Source organism: Sinocyclocheilus grahami, unplaced genomic scaffold (genome assembly GCF_001515645.1).
Source record: "Sinocyclocheilus grahami isolate Dianchi unplaced genomic scaffold, SAMN03320097.WGS_v1.1 scaffold340.1, whole genome shotgun sequence".
Taxonomy (NCBI): Eukaryota; Metazoa; Chordata; class Actinopteri; order Cypriniformes; family Cyprinidae; genus Sinocyclocheilus; species Sinocyclocheilus grahami.
Window position 1 is genome coordinate 679,937 of NW_015505519.1, and position 23,957 is coordinate 703,893.

A 23,957-nucleotide genomic window follows, 5' to 3' on the forward strand; every position below is an offset into this window, starting at 1 on the left:
TATATGAAGTCTAGTACAATCTGGCATGCTAAACTGATAGTTCTGACTATAAAATCTCATTAATGCTCCAAAAAGGTGGTTGAAAATTCCTCGGGATTTATTAAGAAATTGAGTGATTTATTGAACATTTAATTTATTTTGTTTTGTTTTGTTTTACCTAGCAATAGCCCATAAATTTGGCAAATTCACTATAATAGGACTTGATTCTTTTTTTTATTAGGCCTGTTGTTACAGATAGAGTCAAACCGGCTGAAGTTGGTGTACACACTAAAGCTGACAGGAAATGGCCCTTTGCGTTTTGAGGAAACACACGGTGACTCTCCTGACACTCATTGTTCTGGTTGCCATGACATTTGTTCTCTTGATGTTTGAAGTCACACCTCTCGCACACAGACACTCACATTTCAGGAATTAAAAGCCCAAAATGTTTTCCCTTATCTGTGTTTTGTGTAGTTATTATGCTCCGAAATGAGCCTTTGTTTCCTTTTGTTTCCCTCCAATACAAGGCTCATTGGTAGCTTTTAGACATTAAGGCACTTGTTCTCTAAGGGGCCGTTTACACAACAATGTTTTCAGCCAAAAACGGGAAACTTTTTATGCGTTTTGCCTGTTCGTTTACACGACAACAGCGTTTTGGGGACTGAAAACGCATATTTTTGAAAACGGGTTCAAAGTGCAAGTTTTTGAAAACGCCACCGTTGTCTTTTCCGTGTAAACACCCAATACGGGAATCTTTGAAAACGGTGACGTCATGCACATGCATAGTACGTGTTAGGTATGTAGACATGTACAGTACGTGTCGATTTTAAAGGCAAACGCGAAACAAACATACACAAACAGCGCGCATCTGAAGTGTCTCTGAAGGAAATAATGCATTATTTATCGGCTTTAAGATATCGGCCAAATTTTCTTATCAGGCCGATACCGATAACAGAAAAAATGAGCACTTATCGGCCGATACCGATATGGTGGCCGATATATCGTGCATCCCTAGTTTAAATGAAAGTTTTGTATTTAGACTAGTCTAAATGCAAGAAACCCCCAAAAGATGGTAAGAAAAAAAAAACCTGTGCGTGTAGCGTATAAAATTGCCTATATTTGAAATACTTAATCTACGAATCACTGTCAAATCCCTCAATGAATTCCGCTTGCCGCACACTTGCCTCGCGTTATAAAAAATTGAGTGATTTATTGAACATTTAATTTATTTTGTTTTGTTTTGTTTTACCTAGCAATAGCCCATAAATTTGGCAAATTCACTATAATAGGACTTGATTCTTTTTTTTATTAGGCCTGTTGTTACAGATAGAGTCAAACCGGCTGAAGTTGGTGTACACACTAAAGCTGACAGGAAATGGCCCTTTGCGTTTTGAGGAAACACACGGTGACTCTCCTGACACTCATTGTTCTGGTTGCCATGACATTTGTTCTCTTGATGTTTGAAGTCACACCTCTCGCACACACACACTCACATTTCAGGAATTAAAAGCCCAAAATGTTTTCCCTTATCTGTGTTTTGTGTAGTTATTATGCTCCGAAATGAGCCTTTGTTTCCTTTTGTTTCCCTCCAATACAAGGCTCATTGGTGGCTTTTAGACATTAAGGCACTTGTTCTCTAAGGGGCCGTTTACACAACAACGTTTTCAGCCAAAAACGGGAAACTTTTTATGCGTTTCAATGAATTCCACTTGCCACACACTTGCCTCGCGTTATCATTTCATTTTAGGCGGTCATTAAAAAGAAAAAAAAAAAGAAGAGCAATACACTCAACGTCAGCAAAACCATAGCTTATTTATTCAAATCAGCTGGGGAAATGCAGAACAATGGAAAATCAATCAATAGCCTGACAGAATTCTTCATCTTCATATAACGTTAGCCAACATGTTAAAACACAAGTCAAAAACAATAGGAAGGTTTATCAAGAGAGAGCATTAAAACGGCTTTTAAAAACGTACTTCGTGTAGGCTAACAAACATACACAACAATGGCGGAGTACATGGTACTGTTGTTGCTGTTTAAGAGTTTGCTAACGCTTCCTCAGCAAAGTGTGGATTTACTTCACCAATATTACAACTAGGGATGTGTGCGACCACTAATTTGACTGATGTTTAAATGAAAGTTTTGTATTTAGACTAGTCTAAATGCAAGAAACCCCCAAAAGATGGTAAGAAAAAAAAAACCTGTGCGTGTAGCGTATAAAATTGCCTATATTTGAAATACTTAATCTACGAATCACTGTCAAATCCCTCAATGAATTCCGCTTGCCGCACACTTGCCTCGCGTTATCATCATTTAATTTTAGGCAGACGTTAAAATGAAGGGAAAAAAAAAAAGTATACACTCACCGTCGGCCAAAGCATAGCTTATTTATTCAAATCAGCTGGGGAAATGCAGAACAATGGAAAATCAATCAATAGCCTGACAGAATTCTTCATCTTCATATAACGTTAGCCAACATGTTAAAACACAAGTCAAAAACAATAGGAAGATTTATCAAGAGAGAGCATTAAAACGGCTTTTAAAAACGTACTTCGTGTAGGCTATATCGTCTAAAAACAAAATGCAACAATGCCCATTTTACTTACTCAGACCATGCGTTATTTGTTCAGTGAAATTATCAACGTGGTCTGGTGAAAGACAGGACCTGAGGCGATTAACAATAAAATTCCTGCACTTGAAAAAACGCGCTCGGCAGGAACTGAAGTCACAGGCATGCAGAGATAACGAAAAGCAAGCAGATAAGAGTTTCAGAAAGTACCTGGACATCCCGCACCACCACCGAAGTGGGTCTTTGTTAGAGGAATAGATGGTGCGGACGGGATCGCAGGTTGTAGTGAATGATGTGAGTGACATTTGCTGGCTTTGGCCAGCTTCTAAGCTAACTCCTACGTGCCTGTATTGAATATGATTACGCATCGCTCCAGTAGAGTTATTGTAAGACAATTTGACATTACACAGTTTACACACAACTTTTCCGTTTCCTTCAAATTCAAAATAATCCCACACCTTCTCGTCTTTTGCATGGTCATTTTTGAACTCGCCGCAACTGACACGAAGAAAACGCATGTGAGGTCTGAGGTAAAAATGTAGTTTCCGCCCAGATAAACTTTTGAAAATAATGTATTTTTCAAACGTTTTATTTTAACTTATTTAAAATGTTTTAAATGCAATGTTAAAATGACGTTAATTTGAATGATAAAATCATGTTTTTGTTTTTTGTTGTGTAATCGACTATTGTTTTTAGTGTCGACTAGTAGGAGCTGTACCGTTTAGTCGACTAGACCCGCACATCCCTAATTACAACCAACAGCGGAGACGCATCATATACACACGACAACAGGTACTGTTTACTAACAAGGTGACAGCGCCAACTGGCATACGTAATACAGCGTTTTTGGCCGTTTTCGCCGATATGTGTAAACGAGTAAAACATTATAACATTTTGAAAACATTGTCGTGTATACGTGAAACTTTTTAAAAACGCAAGGGAAAAACGTTTCCGTTTTTGACTACATCATTGTCGTGTAAACGTAGCCTAAAGCAGCTATTGAAGCAACACAGATTGGGAAAAGTGCTATAAAAATAACAATGCAAAATCTTGAATTTACCCCTTTTTCCTTATTGAAGGTTCTTGGTCTTATTTATCAGTGCATATTATTCTAAAACAAAATATATCTAAATATATAGATTGAATAATTGGAACATTTGAGGAAGGAAAAGTTAAGGAAATTAATTGGTCAAAAGGTGCAAAAAAATAAATTCTGCTAAATATTCTGTTTCACTCAGAAGTGCATCATATTATAGGAATTAGATACATTGTTTTTTATTTTTTTTAATCTCTTTTTCATTATGTTTTAGGTACATTGGCTTGTATGGCTTCATTATAATGTAATTATAATGAACTACATTTAAAATGTTCTGAAGAAAATTTGACTGTCATCTTACTGGCAAAATTGTCCGATCACTTGGAAAAGTAAAAAAAACATTTTTGCTGACAATTTTAATACTTATGATTAGGGGTTCAATATTATTTCTAGCGCTGCTAAATATATTGAAAGCGGTCTGCGTTTGTCAGTGTTTTCATAGTTGCCTCATCATGACCCTGAGGGTCCAGATATCTCGTATGTGTGGCACGCACGCAGGCGTGTGGTCGTGTGTGTCCGGAAACAGCACTGTATAGTGTGAAGGAGTTGTGTATCTGTGGTGTGCTTATTACAGCTCATCAGGATGAGTATAAAACGCTCTTGATGCTCATATTGCTGTGGTATAATCAGACAATATCAGTAAATGCTGATACGCCTGCTCCTCTATTATACACACACAAAGGTTTCTTCAAGCATGTCTTCGCTGTTGTCCTAAGGCTGCTGTCCTCTCATCCCAGATACATCCTGCTCGGCCAGCTCAAATATCAGCCTCCGCTGCAGGTTACGTGTTTAATGTTGTCACACAGAGCTGCTCGTTTTTTCACACAACAGAGATGGTACAGATGTAGCCTCCTGCTAGATTTAATCGTAAACTGCAGATGGGGTAGAAATGAACTTTTGCGCCAGCCTTATGGTGACTCTGCATGATGTAGTTGCTCTTTAAACGTGCATGTACTTGAAGGGGAATGTGGAATGAAATAGGAAAATAAAATGGACCGAAATGGCATGCACTGATTGTTCTATTCATTTTCTTCTTTCAGGACTTGGAGTTCCATGGCGTGATGCGTTTTTACTTCCAGGATCGAGTGGCGGGGAACTTTGCCACAAAGTGTATCCGAGTGTCCAGCACAGCGACCACGCAGGATGTGATCGAGACGCTGGCGGAAAAGTTCAGACCGGATATGAGGATGCTGTCTTCTCCCAAATACTCCCTCTATGAGGTCCACGTCAGTGGCGGTGAGTTATAGGAACACAAATATCATCAAAATGCCATTTTGTGACTTTTTACTGTTAATAAATTTAGTAGGATTTGTCACAAAACATACAGTACCATTCAAAAGTTTGATTTTTTTGTTGTTGAAAGTTTGTGAAAGAAGTCTGATGTTCACCAAGGCGGGGAACTTTGCCACAAAGTGTATCCGAGTGTCCAGCACAGCGACCACGCAGGATGTGATCGAGACGCTGGCGGAAAAGTTCAGACCGGATATGAGGATGCTGTCTTCTCCCAAATACTCCCTCTATGAGGTCCACGTTAGTGGCGGTGAGTTATAGGAACACAAATATCATCAAAATGCCATTTTGTGACTTTTTACTGTTAATAAATTTAGTAGAATTGGTCACAAAACATACAGTACCATTCAAAAGTTTGGGGTCGGTAAGATTTTTTTGTTGTTGAAAGTTTGTGAAAGAAGTCTGATGTTCACCAAGGCTACATTTATTTGATCAAAAATACAGTAAAAACTGTAATATTGTGAAATATTTTTACATATTTATTTTATTTCATTACCTTTTAAAATGTAATTTACTCCTGTAATGCAAAGCTGAATTTTCAGCATAATTACTTCAGTCTTCAGTGCCACATGATCTTTCAGAAATCTTTCTTATATGCTGATTTGCTGCTCAAGAAATGTTTCTTATTATTATCAGTGTTGAAAACATTAATATGTTTTGTGGAGACCATGATGCATTTTTATTTTAAATATATATTTTTTTGTAACATTTGATGTCCTTTACTGTTATTTTTGTGCTCCCTTTAATTTAATGCTCCCTTGCTGAATAAAAGTATACATTTTAGCAACGCAACTCAATGTCACATGGTTGCATTAGGGAAAAGTCAAAATGCAGTTCATAATGCAACACTGCATATATCTGTGTACTTCCAGAGTATGTTTCTGGCCCTAATGTTTTAGTTTATCTGGTTGCATTTGCTAGCACATTTAATATTTGCTCTTACTTGCATTCTAGAAAACATTCTGTCTTTTGCATATACAATATGTCAGGAAGGTCTCGTTTTTTGCTTGTTTTTAGTAAGAGAGAGTAGTGTATTGAAACTGAGGTTCAAGAAGCTTTATTGAGGTTTAGTGTTAGGGTGTTTTCACACCTGTAGATCGATTGCTTTGTTCCGAAACGGGAATTAAAATTATTACAATGTTGCTTTTTATTCTTGGTGCGGTTCGCTTTCACACGGCAAAGTTTCTAAACGGACCAAATTTATTAATACAAGTCGCGCGCGAGTAAACTGTTGTCTCATTGGTCAAAGTTCCACGGTTTATTTTCCGGGATTCCACTTAGCTGTCACAGCTGTCATCCATCAGGATGGAACGACAACAGCTTCGCGGGCTGTTGGATTTTTATTTTTTTTGTTTAGTTTTTTTTTTGTTTTTTGTAGCTGTTCTTATATTAATTTATCATTTTGAGCAGGAGTCCAGGATTCATCGGGAAAACATTTTTAAAATGCACCTACTAGGAAGAAGAGCAATAAGGCGGCATTATAAAAAGAAAAAGTGCGCTTTTTTATTTTGAATGGCGAAGACGTGCTCACCCACAAACATTCACAGGTTTATTTTGAAGTATTAGCAAAACAACAAAGCTAATGCTTTTCACGAAGCTTACTTAATTACCCATTATACATTGTGATATAGCCTGGTCCGTTGGATCGGATTGCTTTCTCACTACAACCGAACTGCTCCAGAGTTCGTTTTCAATCGAGCCGAGACCACCTCGCTCAGGTGATCTCGGACTTATTGTTTTGCCGCGGATCCGGGCACGATTACCTTGTTTTCTCATATGCCCAAACAAACCGAGCTAAGGGGGGAAACGCGCCAGGTTCCGAAACAACGGTCCAGGTGTGAAAGCACCCTTAGTTTGGTTCATCTGATAAAACACTGAAAATGTGACTTTATACAAGTTTCCAGTGGACAAAAATATCTGTAGTTTGTAAAATAGTCATAAATAAAACAACATTGACATATAAAATTTCTGTAAAAGTTTTTAAACCCTTTCTTTGAGTGGATGCTATTTTGAATTAAATGCTGTAATTTGGAAAATAATGGGTTTTTGAAATTCCTTGTTTGTTTTTCATAAATGAGACCCATTTGGACTGTAGCCTTATTTTGGTTTCAGTCTACTCTGATTAAAGTTCATAGAGAAGTGATTTTCTGACCGGCATAATCTTTCTCTGTGACAGAAGAGAGGAAACTGGACTTGGACGAGAAACCACTGGTCGTACAGCTGAACTGGAACAAAGACGACAGAGAGGGCCGCTTCGTACTCAAGAACGAGAACGACATCATGCCCAAGGTGAGACAACGTGGACGCAGACCAAAAGTTAGAAAACAAACCCAACCTGCTTTCACAGAGCCTGGTTCTGTGGTTTGTTCTGCTTGAAAGCAGAAGCTATAGTTTTATGACGATTCACCGAGGTTGTCTGTGTTTGTTCCTGTTGAGTTTTCTGCTCTTGGTTATGTTGGAACAGCTTTTTTAGTCCCCTGCTGTTCAGACGGCCCCCGAAACCATCTTCTCCGCAAGCCGGCCCATTGCACATCAGTTAAAAACCCTCTCAGGACATACAAACACACAGGCATCAGCAGACACTTCATTTCCTCACTTAAGTGGAGCAGATACATTTTTTTTCCGTTAGACGGCCCCCGAAACCATCTTCTCCGCAAGCCGGCCCATTGCACGTCAGCTAAAAACCCTCTCAGGACATACAAACACACAGGCATCAGCAGACACTTCATTTCCTCACTTAAGTGGAGCAGATACATTTTTTTTCCGTTTTACTCTGTCTGTCTGTCTGTCTGTCTGTCTCTCTCTCTCTCTCTCTCTCTCTCTCTCTCTCTCTCTCTCTCCACTTCAGTGGCTTTTAGTGTTGTGTGCAGCAAGGCTCCCCAAAGAGACATAAAATAAGAGCTAGGAGTGTCTGAGTCTGCAGGAATGTGTGTGGGTGGTAGATCCCAACAATTTTCTGCATTTTAGGTTGTTTTCACACTTTGTTTGATTGTTCGGCCCGAACCAAAGTTCAATTCTACCTTCTAAACCACGATATGTTTTGAGTCCTCAAAGTAAGCACTAGTGGCAGCTGTTTACGACTATAACTTGGTAAGTGTTTAGGATGAGAGGATGCCAGCATCACTGTTTTATTCATGCTTTTGTCAACGTAGATTTGAGACAAAATTTCACACACACACACACAGAACAGCACTCACATTTGTCTGCTGCAGATACATTGTGAACGAAAGCTTACATTTATTTTAATATAAGCAACTATGAGAATGCATTGGTGACATTCACTTCCAGTTAAGCTGTACAAAAACGGTGGTAGATCCCAACAATTTTCTGCATTTTAGGTTGTTTTCACACTTTGTTTGATTGTTCGGCCCGAACCAAAGTTCAATTCTACCTTCTAAACCACGATATGTTTTGAGTCCTCAAAGTAAGCACTAGTGGCAGCTGTTTACGACTATAACTTGGTAAGTGTTTAGGATGAGAGGATGCCAGCATCACTGTTTTATTCATGCTTTTGTCAACGTAGATTTGAGACAAAATTTCACACACACAGAACAGCACTCACATTTGTCTGCTGCAGATACATTGTGAACGAAAGCTTACATTTATTTTAATATAAGCAACTATGAGAATGCATTGGTGACATTCACTTCCAGTTAAGCTGTACAAAAAACATTATGCTGCCTGATATTGGAAACTGATCTTTATAATGTTTAACTGTTTATTCTTCAAGTCCTTTACCTACAGCAGCCAATGAAGTCTCACACATTCACAGAAAATATCTTTCTTCTATGTTGCAAAAAGGTGGATAAGTGTGACCATAAGTGTGCAAATGGTGATTCATGTCTGTAATTTAGGACGGATTGCTTTTATATCAACTGTGACCTGAAAACGTTCTAAAAATCTGCTGCTTAGTTGCTCTCAGCTCAACCATTTGATGATGTGGAGTTGAATTGATGTTGTGACATCTGTCTGGCCGCTCTCTTGTAGAGTAACTTGTTCAGCATGCTTGAATTTGAACTCTGCAATCCTTGCTTTGGCTCTTACTATTCACTCATAACACAATATTTTGAAATCCCCCCTGTAAATCTTTGGAGTGTTTCCTATGATGTATTGCAAAATCACAGCTGTGTTAAGAGCTCAAGTCAATAGAAGCACGTTGTTCCACATAATTTAGCCTTAAACTTTCACCCTTTTAACTTATATTTGTTAATAATGCAATTAATTATTAAACATTTTTTAAATAAATATTAAATAAAAAAATTTGTAATCTTGAATGAAAATAATATTAACTATAATAATAATGCAGATAATTATTTAAAATGTAAAAATATTTAAAATAATGGTGTAAACTATTAGTATTATAATAAGAATTAATAAAAACTATAATTTAAAATCATTTAAATAATTAATTTTAAAAAGTCGCCTAAGATGAAAAATAAGTTAATGCACATTTCAGATAAAACAATTCATTCATTTTTATTTTTTTAAATAAAGCAAGTGATGCTGTTTCATTTTCAAACATTTTTTCATAATAAATGTCCACTAAGCGAAAGACAAATAAACATTAAGAATTCATTCTAGTTTTCTAAGCAGTGTCGTAGCCTACTCCGTTTGATATCCCACTGCAATTTTTCTCAACATTTTTCTCTTTATTTTTCCTCTTGATCTCTCCACCAGAGAACACTGACAAATGGCCCTGAGAAAGAGAAGGAGGGGGTGATCCAGAACTTCAAAAGAACACTGTCCAAGAAGGAGAAGAAGAAAGAGAAGAAGAGGGAGAAGGAGGCCTTTTCCAGAATTCCAGATGGAGACGATCACACACTGAACCGTGAGGATGGGTGAGGAGTATCAACTAATTCGGCTTGTATGATAGACATGCACATAAAGGCAATAGTCCGTTTAAAAGGGATATTAGAAAGAAATCGTATAAGAGTATCTTTAAAACTAAATCCATTCAGTTTTTTGTCCTAATCATTCGTGAAAGGACATGTTTGGTTTCTCTTTATGTAGAATTTGCTTTTGTTCCTCTTTCTGATAGAGAGAACTCCAGATTGGCTGCTGAGGTATATAAAGACATGCCAGAGACCAGTTTCACAAGGACCATTTCTAACCCCGAGGTGGTGATGAAGAGGAGACGACAGCAGAAGCTGGAGAAGAGGATGCAAGAATTCCGCAGCGGAGACGGTCGACCGGATTCAGGTTTGTATGCCTCTAATACATCAACATAATCTACACTGACATACAACTGCCTGGATTTACATATCAACTCCTAAGTGATTATTCAGCAGGAGGCCTTGTTATTCATTCCACATGCAAAGAGCCTAGCCAATCATAACAGAGAACATTTGCATATGGAAGTCTTATGATCATATATGGAAACTAAGCTACAATAGTAGTTAATTCAGAACAGGACACAGACATGAGCATATTAACATAACTGTGCACATTTAGTTTTAGGTGCATAATAAGAATTAAATCTATGGTCATTGAGCTTTTCTGGAAGAAAAATAGACTAATTTTATTGCTCTATATGTGTGTCTAGAGACTGTTTGGTGCAAAAATAGCTTTGTGTTTGTTTTTCCTGTAAAATAGGCTATGATGTCAGCTGTTTGTCTCCATGGGGCACTGAAAACTGTAATTATATAATGAGAGCACTAAACCAGAGCCCTGGCAACTCCATTGCACTTGTTGGGACTTTCTGCCAGTGAACCACCTACTTTCAAGCGGAAAACCATTCCAGATCTCAACATAAAACTTTATTTCGTAGCTCTGTTTACACTGATGCCTAAAATAGCCTTTCTGTCCTGGACAGACACGGATATTTAGATTTTCCAAGCTTATGTAATCAGGATAATAACGTATGTCTGCAGCCGAGGGTTTAGACCAGAGGCAAATCCTTAACGTGACACACATAGAAAGGCTCCCAGTTACTCATCACATTCACCCCGTCCGGTAAGAGTTAAGCAGTGTGTGAACTGGTTAAAGAGGCTTAGTCGAGCATGCGGCTGGGTTTAGATCCCAGTGTTGGGGATGTTTGAGTTCTCACGCTGTGTGCTGCCGTACTAATTAAAGTCCTTCAACCTACATTGGACACAATGTACAATGCACAAATTCAGAACATAGGGTGGTGTTTTAAGAGGAATATTTTCTGTGCTAATGCTGGTACCCGAAATCTTTACAATTCATTTACTAGGCCATCAGTAAAGGCCTTGTCATTATATATCAGCCTGCCTTTAGACATTGGATCTGACACAAGGTAGCTGTGCATGGAGTTAATGGGCATGATTATCAGCCAATTCTGATTAAGTGGCCTCTCCGATATATCGGTCTACCACTAATCTGCACTATTAGTTCTTAATTCTCTTGTATTATCAGCCAATTTTAGTAATCTCGAAAAGCCAGGTATCATCTGATTAATTGGCCTCGCCGATATATCGGTCTGCCGCTAAGCTACACTATTAGTTCTTAATTATCTTTCACACAATCTTTCTCTTTCAGGAGGGACTCTGAGGATCTACGCCGATAGTCTGAAGCCAAACATTCCCTACAAGACCATCCTGCTCTCAACTACTGATATGGCTGACTTTGCTGTGGCCGAGGCTCTGGAGAAATACGGGCTGGAGAAGGAAAATCCCAGAGATTACTGCATCGCCCAGGTGAGGTTTAACGTAGTGTGAGTTTTCTAATGCTTTCAGAGAGTTGTACTTTCCTATGATAAATGCAGCTCTGTCAGAAAGTGTTTTTAAAGTCTGCAGGTTGGATTTTAAGATGGTAGAATGAAGGGATGGACAATATTTTGATACTATGTCATGGATATTTAATTGTGCATGCTCATTTCCCATAGTTTTACATTTAGATCAGATTTGCCGTCATAAGTTGTAAATATCTTAAATGGTACAGCAACATTTTTAAATATCATAAGAGTTCTTACATTTGAGGATGGAAAATTAGGAATCACACTATGACCTAATGTGATTCATTAAACTTCAAAAGACCATGGTTCAATTAAATAAATGTGAGCGCTTTATATTTCAAAGTACAAATATGTTTATAATTAATGAATTAAATGTCCAGCATTAACAACAAATTAATGCGTAAACAACAGTAAATTATGTAAAATAAGCTGAGATTTTAAAATTGCATGGGTTTCCTCTGTATGGACATAAGGTATTTGTTTTATTTATGTAGGTCTTAAAAGTCTTTCATTTGATTTTTGAAACTGCAGATACCCATACATGTTTTCAATTATTATTTAATTATTATTAATTATTTTATTAATAATTTGTTGTTATTAGTAGTAATTGATTTAACTTTAATTGACATACATTTAGAGAGGATTTTACAGATTTTGAAATGTGCAAATTTTGATATTGGCTGTTTATCGATCAACATCAACCATTACAGCATAATTATAGGTGTTTACCAGAATTGTAATATCGGGCATCCCTAGTAAAATGTGTTGTAGCTGAGAATTAAGTCAAATGAACATAGGGCATGTAAAATAATCATTAATCATGGACCTTTCAATTCTGTGGTAATCTGTGAAAGTTTATTCAGAATACCATGTGGGTCTGCTGTAGAATTATTAAACTGATTGAACGTCTCTGCCATATCCGGCTCTCTCCGTGGACCCCTCCTCCTGTGATCAAATCCAACATATTTCACCAGGCCACTGCACGATTTGTCTTCCAGATTAAAGCCAGGAGCTGACATCTGCTTCACCTCTGCTGAGAGTAATTGAAGTGTGCAGGTGTGCAGTTGTAAGGTGCCCTGCCTGCACACGTTTAGCACTACACTGAGAGAAAGATAGAGATATACATGGGGACGAGGAGGAGAGCAGGAAGTGCTTGAAGTGGCCGGTCTAATCTGCTGTCAGCGAATGGAAAACATCGCTGGTAAAAAACGGTCAACCTTGGGCTGTCTGCGCTGTTTCTCACCAGCTCTTTTCAGATGCTGTCTCAGCCAATCACACTGAGAGTTTCTGTGGCATTGTAATATCCTCTCCCATCACTCTGGCCAATTTTAATTACATACACAGCTCGTCCATAAAGCTGCTGTTAAATCGTGGCAGGGAGCGTGTATCTGTCACTAAAACAGGTGTCTAATGCCTGCCTGGAGTGCCCACTGTGAAATATTAGCATGCTTTGCCAAAGAAATCAAACTTTAGTTCTTTGGGTAATAAAGTTGAATTTTTTTGACTCTGAAAGTGTGTGCTTGTTCGCTTTGTGCAGGTGATTCATGCAAATGATAAACCAGTGAAGGAGACCATACTAGACGACACGGATTGCCCTCTGCAGATCCTCAGAGACTGGACAAGCGATAAAGGTCAGCCACATGCCATTTCTTAAGCTCATTTTTTTGGACAAATTCTGGAGCTTTTTGGAACATCTTCAATATTCAAAAGTTTGGTGTTGATGTTTTTTTGGTTTTGTTTTTCTGCGCTCAAAGGCTACATTTATTTGATAAAAATACGGTAAAAACAGTAATGTTGTGAAATATTGCGATTTACAAAACTGTTTTATATTTAAATCTATTTTAAATATAATTTATTCCTGTGATGCACAGCTGAATTTTCAGCATCATTACTCCAGTCTTCAGTGTCACATGATCCTTCAGAAATCATTCTAATATGCTGATTGGGGGCTCAAGAATCCCTTTTTGTTATCAGTGTTGAAAATGTGCTGCCTAATATTTCTGTGGGGGGAAAAAACTTTTTTTTATTTGAAATAGAAATATTTAATTTTAAATTTATTAAAAAAATAATACATCTTATTGATCCCAAACTTTTGAACTGTAGTGTAGATGCATTTTATATTATTTATGCCTTAATTTGACATGCTTAAAGCATTTAAATAAGTATAATACAAGAGCCTTTCATTTACACCATGTTATACCGCCCCCTGTTGACTTTAATGTGCTATTATGTCAATTTCACAGAGGCCTTAGTATTCCAACTGAAAAAGCGTCCTCCAGACTACGCTCCAAGGAAAGGACGTAAACCCGACAACAGGATGGGGCCGCCTCACGGATCCATTCCTCCCGAGAAACTGCCCTACCTGGTTGAACTGAGCCCAGGTGACACACACAAACACACACTATGACAGCACATCCTCTTTCCAGGAACTTTAGAGCAGAAGCAGAGGCCTTTGTGAGTCATTGAATGCTAGCAGAGCTGTTCCTGGATCAGTTGTGTTGATCTAAGCCTGCACTAGAGTTTCAGTTGCACTGATGTGACAGCTGTGAAGAGCGGCCCACCGATTGCCCGCTGACATTCACGCATAAGTAGAGCTATGGCCAACAAATGAGTTCAGTATCTGGACCGCTGTAGAGTCAGCTAGTGAGATCCCTTAAAATATACCTTAGTTTCACTCAAGTTGTTTTTTTTAGAGTTGAAAATTCACATCATCTAGATCTGACCCTCACTAACGCTGTCTCTCAGTCTAACTGCTGCTTGCATACTGCTCCTCCCCCTGCTACGGCCACAACTAACCCTGTCACTGCGTTTATAACCAATGCTTTTTAACTGCTAAGAGTTGAGCAGGAACTCTCCTGATGTGTAATGACACTGTGTCTATACTAGAGGCAACCCACGTCACATTGCAAAGACAAAAAAGCATTAAAGCTTCATGTCACTTCGAAAAGTTCACTAACTAATCAGTGATAACTTCAGGAACAATTAATTGGGTGACTTTTATTTTATTTACAACAAAAAAAAACATTAGTATAAAAATTGTACTTTGCATGAGTTATTTTATAACTTATTATTTATAAGTTATTTCTACAAACTTTCTGTATTATATTGTTGTTATATTCAATTACTGTATATTATTTTGTCTAATAATAAACGTGTTTTAACGGTTTATTATTAGTTTTGTTTAAATATTATTTTATGGTATATTGATATTATTCATTTTGACTTTTTTATTTAATATACTATGTACTATGTATTTATTTTATGTATTATATAATAAATACTATGTTATTATAATACATTTTAATATTGATAAAACTATGATATTCTAATAATTAATTTGTTTAATATTATACTTTATTATACTTAATTGTTTGTTTAATATACTATTATACTATTTTTATTATACTAAATTTACTTTATATATTTATATATATTGTTATTTATGTGTATAAACATGTTTTATGTATTATATTACAGTATATTACATTAATTAGCATTTTTGCTATTTTTAAATGATTTATATACTCAGTTAACATGATTTTATATAATTTATTATTATAATTATCATAATTATTTTATATTACATTATATTGTTTTAGAATATATAGAGAGGGAAGAAAAATACTTACTCATAAAATACTTATATATATATTTTAAGTAATTTTTAAATATTTTTTATAGATGCATCATGAGTGATATAACAAATATATGAGTCATACCAAATCAAATTATTACCAGGCAGTTCACTTATGTAAATAAAATTATTTTCAGTGGACACACAATATGGTTGGAGTAGCTGTCAATCTGAGAGAAAAAAGAAACTGCACATTCCTCAACCAAATTGCTTCTAGTGTAGACTGTTTTGTTGATTATAATGGGACAATTATGGTTTTGTCATATTGTGACGTGCTGTTGTCCGGTGTAGATATGGTGTAGTATTTGGTCATGAGGGTTCTCTGGGCCTTGGAAATTGAGATTTGATTGACACATTTACCCCTCTCTGGAGTGTGTGTCAGCTGACAGACTGACCACTTGCTTATGGCGCTTTTTTCAATTAAACAGGGCTTTCATGTTGCGCGTGCCGAAGCTCCTCCGCGTGAGCGCGATCTCGCTTCTGAATTGCGAATAGCAAAAATGCATCATAGACAAATGTTTGAAAAACAGCTGGCGGCTCTGGTGAGATAGAATTTGCAAGATAATGTGTATATATAGCAATAATAAATGTATGCGTGTTTTCTTAATTTCTCCAGTACCGATAGCAGAACCGTTAACGTCAGAGCTTATTGATACTCCGGTCTTTCATAATTTAGCCCCGGGACCGATTAAATACCGGGTTTCGGTACCATCCCTAGTGGTCAGTAAGATTTTTAAAATGTTTTTGAAAGAAGTCTCTTATGCTTAGCAAGGCTACATTTATTTGATCAAAAATACAATGACAACAGGTAATATTGTGAAATATTACAATAAAAAACAAAACAATTTTTTTATTATTTAAATATTTTCTAAAATGCATTTTATTCCTCTGATGGAAAAGCTGAATTTTCAGCATCATTACTCCAGTCTTTAGTGTCACGTGATGCTTCAGAAATCATTCTTATATGTTGATTTGCTGCATAGGAAACATTTCTTATTATTAGCGATGTTAAAAAACAGTTGTGCTGCTTAATAATTTTGTGGCAACCGTGATCATTTTTTTCTGGTTTCTTTGAGGAACAGAAAGTTCAGAAGAATAACATTATCATTTTAATCTGTTCTTGCTGAATAGAAGTATTAATGATTTTGATATTGAAATTCTCACTGAGTTTTGAACGGTGGTATATTTTTAGTGGCTGTGCTTTAATTAGCATACTGTACAACCCTGGAAAACCCTCTCGGAGGACTTGCGTCTTTAAGTTCAGGATCGAAAATAGCCTAATTACACAGCAGTTTAGTTAGCCCATTGACTAGACGAATTTAGAAACATGTAGTTTTGCATATTCTTAATTACATGGCCTAAAGCACAGAAGTGACACTAATGGGTTGTGCAAGAGTGCACATGCTTGTGTTTTGAATCGAGTGTGCGTGAAATGCAGACAAACGCAAATGTGTGTGTCTCACTGTTCTGCGGCTGCTCTGCAGATGGGTCAGACTCCAGGGATAAACCCAAACTTTACCGACTACAGCACAGCCTCACTGAGGTCGGATCTGACCGAAGTGAAGATGGAAGCATTCAAGTAAGGAAAACGCATAAATGACGTCTTCAGCGCAGTAGTGTAGAACAGTGAATGGTGAAAATACGTTTAAAAACACATCCCTGATTTTTCCGCACCGCAGCTGTTTGGGCCTGGGATTCTGCCTCACCACTGTGACCTGATGCATGCGGACGGGCTTGTGACCGTGACCCCTGTCAGTTTGGACGCTGAGACGTTCGTGGATGGACAGCGGATCTCCGACACTACAGTTCTGCGCAGCGGCGTGACGGTCCAGTTTGGAGCCATTCACGTCTTCAAATTCGTAGACCCCAGCTATGACCACAGCATGTCCAAGAGAGACCCAGGGCCCATGATGAAGGGCAGACACAAATCAGGGTGAGTCATATTTTATACCCAAATAGAGCTGAAAAGCAAATATAACCTGATAAGAATCACATTGAGTGTGTCCAGAAAGATTTGAACTCATACAGTTGTCTGATCGTGTATTGACCAGCTGTGGCAGCGCAGCACAATGAACCATCTGTTGTACTGTGTAACATTAGCCGCAGTGATGGGGACGCTTCTTTGAAAACTATAGCTTGCCAAGCTACTTTTTAAAAAAGTCATTAGCTGTATTTAAATCTACTAGCAAAAAGTAGCTAACTACATTGAAGATATTAAATATCTTCATAAAAGGATCATAGCTAGGATGACAGCATGAGAATGAACAGGTGAATTGATACTAAATGCAACTAACAACTAAACACTTTAGTTTCTTTATCTGAGTCAAAAACATGTTGAACAGCCATGTTTAACTATAAAAATTATGTATAAAATGCCTCCGACTTCTGCAGATCATGGAATGAATCGGTGAATCATTCTTTTAAATCACTTGATTCAGATGAATCATTTGTATGATGCGATTCACCTAAATGAATCTAACTTTCCAGTGCTACATTTAAGGACAGTTTAGGAGAGCCTGTTTGTGTCATATTTTTTGTCATGATTTTGTGATTAATAGAAAGTTTTTTGAAGGTTTAATTCAGGCTTTAATAAGAGCGCTAGTGATATGCAGGTTCTTTACAGACACAGTTTACACATGTCACGGGACCAGAGCAGATAATTCATTAAGCTTTGACACCAGTATCTGGGTGAAAATAGTTATCTTAAAGGTACAGTAGCAAAAACCGATGGTTTAGTTCCAAGAGATGGAGTGAGACTTGAAAGTGATTATGAAATAACTTAATAATGCCTCTTATTTGGTTGAATAACATTATAAGTTGATGTCAAAATTCTTCAAAAGTGAAAAACACACACACAGTTGCTCATGAGGTTTTTTGTACTTGTGGAGCCATTAGATGGCAGTATTTCGATGTCTAAGTGTCTTGCGTGCGTGTTCTGGTTTGTTTGTTCTCACTTTATGATGCATGTGTGTGTGTGTGTGTGTTCCGACCAGTTCGAGTTGTGTTATGGGATGCTCTGCTGCCATGGCAACAGGAGTTTCTTAGGTTTTGCACATGGTTTTTCTCTGCAGTGACCGTCCTGTCAGATTTCTAGTGTTAAATGCAGCCTTTACTGTGAGAACTGTTGGAAAAGAGGCTGGGAGAGTGACAGGGAGAGGGTGAGCGGAAGGTTATGTTGGCCACAGGCGCAGATAGACTCTATAATCTGATCAGCGTGGGTTGGAGAGGGGTGTGTCCCAATGTCATTTCTGAAAGAAACCGTGTGTTTGAGACAGGGAGGAGTGTAGTGACGCTCCCACCAACACAAACTCTTCACCGTACTCCGCTGTTAAACATATCAGAGCGAGAGCAGTGTAGAGCTGTCCTGGTGAGTTCATCCACATTTTACACGCGTTTCATTGAGCATAGACGCTCCACTTGAGTTATCAGGTGACTATGAAGATTTGTTGTGCTTGTTTGTTTCCTATAAACTTTGCTTAATTTTGATTTTTAACAGTACTGTGTTTTTGTTTATCTAATCATAAAATGCTAATTAAAATATGTTGTTTGAACTTTAATTAAACATGTATGTTTGTTCAGAAACCTGTGTTTAAAGCTGAATTTTTCAGAAATCATTCTGATATGCTGATTTGCTGCTTTGCACTTTGCTTTAGCATTAATACCGCAGTAGATAAATCTGTACTATTAGTGAGTAGGACAGCTGCGTGATTTGCATGTAAGAGTGAGAAAGTTCAAGTAAAGTGAAAATTCAGAGCAGGACATGTTTTGAATTTAAGAAATGAAGTTGTTTGTGGTTGCCAGTGTCACTTGTTGCATTAATACATCACAATACAGGCTGTTTTTGTGGCTTAATAGAGTCAGAACTCTACATTTTGTAATGTTACTTGTACTGTTTGGAGTTACATAACGTGAAGCTGTTTTCGCATTGATGCCAGGTTTAATTTATTATCAGTATAATCATATCTTTTGGTTTGTGTCCATCAAGTTCCCTAAAAAAGTACTGTACTTTTCATTTGTAAAGTATTTAATTCACTGGATTATCCAAAATGGATATTACAACATGGTTATTTAATATGTAGGCCTAAAGCGTTTATAGCTTTAGAAATGTAATGAATGTCATGGAAATGACTCCCAAGCTGCAGTATAGATGATACCTGAATATATTATGTCTCTACATCTGAACGCAAAGAGCTGGAAACAGCTGTTTGACAGCTGTTGAACACGGTAGCCTTGTAATTTTGTAATTTATGGTAATTTTGTTCAAACACTGTGCGGGTGTATCTTTAGGCTGTGGGGTTCTGCTCATTCATTTAGTCTGGTTAGAATGCCGGCGCGTTATTGATTGTCTTCAGTGCTCATAAACACACACAAATGTATTCGGGTGTTTGTGAGGCTGTGGGCCGCTGCTTTTGTTTGACTTTCCATTCAGCTCAGGTTTTATGTAATTGTGTGTTTTAGAGCATATGCAGGTGGTTATATTGTGCGTGTCTGTTTGTTTGGCCACTGGTACTGTTTACTTCCTTGTCATCTGCTGAAATGATTAACACCCCCCCCCTTTTTGTGTTTCTCTCTGTCTCAGAAGTGTCCCAGAGACGACCTTTGACCTTCACGGGGACGTTCATAGTGGCTCCGCTCTCCCTACAAGCAAGGTGCCACATCTGCCTGCTTCTTTCGGCTCTCTGTGCATGTGTTTGTGTGTGCTGTGATGGGTCTCTGATATGGGATATTTGGTGGTTTCAGAGCTCAGGGAAGCTGGAGATGGAGCGTTCAGGAAACAGTGAAAGAGGCCTGGTGAAACCCATGATTAGAGGAGAACAGCAGGACTTTAACAAACATGACGGAAGGTAAGAATTTTGTTGACTTTGTGTGCTTCATTTTCATAGTTGGGCCAAATTGAAAATTTCACTTTTGTTCTGTATTTTTTCTGAAAAATTTCAATTCTTGACGTTCACATGTTGAGATTTGAGGCCATCAAACATTTAAAATATTTAATTGCAATTAATTCCATGTATTTCAGAAAGAAAAGTTTATTTGTGTTTTTATTCAGTTTGATACATGATTTTTGTTAAATGTCTGTTTTGACCTGTCAGCCTTTAGGGTTCTGATCATTTTTTCAGATTTACACAGAACTGTGTGTGTGTATAATAGTTAACCTTGACATTCCAAGTAAAATGTAAATATTTTTGACTAATTATTATTTTAGTTACAAATATGAGTGTAGCATTATTAACACATTTTACCTTATTTAATTTCACAACACGTTTAATTATTATGGCAGAATAATGGGCAGAAAATAAAAGCAACCTGTTGGGTTGTGTTCATAATTTTCCAAAAGAAAGAGGAAATAATCAAAATAATTTTTTTTTTTTTTTAGAAAGTAGTAGTAATAATAATGATAATAAATTATTGTTGTTATTATTACGGTTAAAAAATTAATGACATTAAATTAAAAATAAAATATTATTATCTTAATACATTTTATTTTGCAATTTAAAAAAAAAAAAGTGAAATATTTATTGTCTTTTGTTAGAATTTATAAGTAAATGATCCTACCCTAATTTTTCACAATTCATTATTGTTGTAATCTTTTTGTTTATTATCTTTTATTTGGATGATCTTGAAAATGCATCATTAAGAATTCTGTGGATTTTCCTCTGCAGGTAGAGTAGAAAATGTGAAAACAAATGATTTAATTAATGGCACAGAAAGCAATGCAATGTTAGTTACATTCTCTGTTTAGTAACAGCAGGTTTTGTGCACGTCAGCTGTCAGTCAGCGAGCGTCTCTATGGAGTCAGTGCCGGCTACAGGTTACTATATGTAACCTAACCCTCTTCCTCTGTCTGAACCTGAGACACCTGGTCCCTCCGCTCACCTGGCTTCAGTCTTGTCATTAATAATCCAGTGGAGATGAGAATGCTCATTCAAACACACACAGCACAGTTTGGCATCTGTGACAGGATGTTGAACGGCAGGACAGGAGCGGGGTCTCTGGAGCGGTGGGCGTCTGTAGACAGCGGTGTCAATCTGTCCTATCTCAACTGGTTCATCGAGCAACAATTCTTTCCCCGCAGGTCCCAGGATGGCCCAGAACTCACTCTGCCGGCCAACATCGAGTTCAGGGAAAACTGTGAGTACCACATCCATGTGCAAAGCAAAACCAATTGATCTGTGCTGGTTTAATTTCAGCGATCTGATCTGAACTGGGTCATTTGATTTGTCTGGTGTGTGGCGGCTTTTTAATGTTCTGTTTGTTTTCATGTTTTGTCATTGGCTTTTTCCCGGTGTTGCAGACACAACATAGTATTTCCACTTGATCTGGTTGATGCCTTCATGTAGTTTCTTTTATTGGTTCTGCTGATTATAAAGCAAAACAGCCAGCTAATTATAGAATAATTAATAACACTAATGGTTTGCTGCCTCATAGATCAATGGATGGGAAGTATTGATGACTGCAAGAAAACTGTTTTTTATCATTAAGTCAGTTCAAGATAAATTATGTTGTAATTCATCTATATTTGTCTGTCGAAAATATATCTGTCCAAAAAAAAAAAAAGAAGCAGAAATGGTAGGCTAATAGAATATTTAATTGTCCCACCATGCCATTAGGTGGCAGAAGTGAGTATTATGCCAGAAGCCAGCAGTTTCCTTCTGTGTAGTAGAGATGGGCGATACCTCTTATTTTATTTTCGATCCGATACCGATATTTTCAAGCCCAGTATCGTCGATACCGATACTTTTAAACTAAACTCATCTTTTAAATTATTAAAAATATATATTCAGTAATTATACTCACTTAATATTAGATTTTAAAGCCGTGTTTTTTTTTAGATTTCATAGGCCTTTTTTGTTTACACTGTCAGAAATAAAATATACTATAATTGTATTTTAGCCCTTTACTGGGGCAGTAACCTCAAAGGTGCAACTATACCCCTAAAAGGGAGCATATTAGTACCATACAACTGGTTACTAAGTTACAAAGGTGCACCTTTGAGGGTACCTCATGAAAAATAAACTTGGAGTTACATAAGCGTGCAACTATACCCCTAAAAGGGAGCATATTAGTACCATACAACTGGTTACTAAGTTACAAAGGTGCACCTTTGAGGGTACCTCATGAAAAATAAACTTGGAGTTACATAAGCACTAAAATGTATTATTATTATTATTACCATGGTAAATTTGTGGTTACTGCAGCTTTACTACAAATATGTGGTAAACTGTGGTTACTCTAATAAAACCATGGGTAATTTTTGTAAAAGGCTGCCTGGCTGTTGTACCCCTAAAGGTGAAACTTAAGCATATTTTTTTCTGACAGATTTATTAACAGCAATTATAAAACATAACACAGTCCATTTGAACTTTTGACAACCAGTTTAAATAAATTTACTTGCACAAACTAGCCAATTTAAAATAAATATTACATGTACACAAAAGTTTGGGGTCAGTAAGATTTTGTAATATTTTTTAAGTCTCATGCTCACCAAAGCTGCACTTATTTGAAAAACAAAAAAAAACTGTAAAAACAGCAATACTGAGAAATATAACAACTAAAAATAACTATTTTCTATTTTAATATATTTTAAAATGTAATTTAATCAAAGCTGAATTTTCAGCATCATTACTCCAGTCTTCAGTGTCACATGATCTTCAGAAATCATTCTAATATTTGCTGCTCAAGAAACAATTATTATTATTGCTGCTTCATATTTGTGTGGAAACCGTGATGCATTTTTCTGAATTAATTTTATATATAGTAACAATGTTATGTAATGTAATAATGTGGCAATGGTTTCTTAAGATCTACTTATGCTTCTAATGCTTTTGGGAAACGCAGCCCTATTTGAACAAGCACTGTGAGCCATGCGTCAGCAGCGAACGCTGTCTGTGATTGATTGGTTCTGTCTTTCAGCATTTGCGTGTGTTCTGATGAGCAGGAGAAATGGAAACACAATTATTCGCTAATATAGTCTATTTTTCCATTTAGAAGCTTATTTTATGCATCACATCTCTTGATAAGTAAATAAAATTAATGAATGGTTAAAAAAATGCACTTTAGAATCGCTATTTTTATGTGAGAATCAATCCTTTCGATACAACATCAGTATCGAAAGTATCGATACTTAAGGATCGATCCGCTCATCCCTATTGTGTAGCTGCATGGATGGACTGAGCCTAGTACCGCTGGCACATCACAACCCAGAGCAGATAATCACCCACTATATATTTCATTCGCATTTGTACATTACAATTTTCATATTTAGCTCAAAGCATCGCAAAATAAGATGAAAAAGTCCTGTTATGTGCTGTTACTTTGTCTTGTGGTTGTATGTTGTGTCTTATGTGTCATGTTATGAAATGTGTTATGGTAATATGTGGTGTCATGTTATGTGTTGTATGTTTTGAAATGTTATGGTTTTATGTTATGAGTGTTATGTGTCATCATAGTCATGTTTTGTGTTATGATGTGCTATAGGTATGTTGCGTTATGAAATGTGTTGTTTGTTTTGTTGTGTTATGTCTTGTTATTTTAAGTTATGGTTATGTTATGGTCATGTTGTTTTTATGTGTTATTTTAGTTTCAGTCTTCAAATCTGATATGGCTGAGCAGCTTATAAAAGAAGATCCACATACATGTTTTCAAACATCACTTCGCAAAATGAATTATATTGTAATGAACTATTATACTACAGTAG

At 36.8% G+C, this 23,957-nt stretch overlaps 1 protein-coding gene across 1 annotated transcript in view; it reads left to right on the forward strand.

Moving 5' to 3' along the window:
• The window catches only part of LOC107603070 (afadin-like), a 120,327-nt gene that overhangs the window by 54,948 nt on the left and 41,422 nt on the right, over positions 1 to 23,957 (forward strand). The window contains exons 2-13 of the mRNA XM_016295768.1: positions 4,685 to 4,880; positions 7,111 to 7,223; positions 9,612 to 9,772; positions 9,973 to 10,133; positions 11,433 to 11,590; positions 13,166 to 13,259; positions 13,872 to 14,009; positions 16,747 to 16,841; positions 16,942 to 17,195; positions 19,842 to 19,911; positions 20,003 to 20,106; positions 21,336 to 21,391. Coding sequence (XP_016151254.1) covers positions 4,685 to 4,880; positions 7,111 to 7,223; positions 9,612 to 9,772; positions 9,973 to 10,133; positions 11,433 to 11,590; positions 13,166 to 13,259; positions 13,872 to 14,009; positions 16,747 to 16,841; positions 16,942 to 17,195; positions 19,842 to 19,911; positions 20,003 to 20,106; positions 21,336 to 21,391 — 1,600 coding nt within the window. The remainder of the gene's footprint in view (positions 1 to 4,684; positions 4,881 to 7,110; positions 7,224 to 9,611; positions 9,773 to 9,972; positions 10,134 to 11,432; positions 11,591 to 13,165; positions 13,260 to 13,871; positions 14,010 to 16,746; positions 16,842 to 16,941; positions 17,196 to 19,841; positions 19,912 to 20,002; positions 20,107 to 21,335; positions 21,392 to 23,957) is intronic.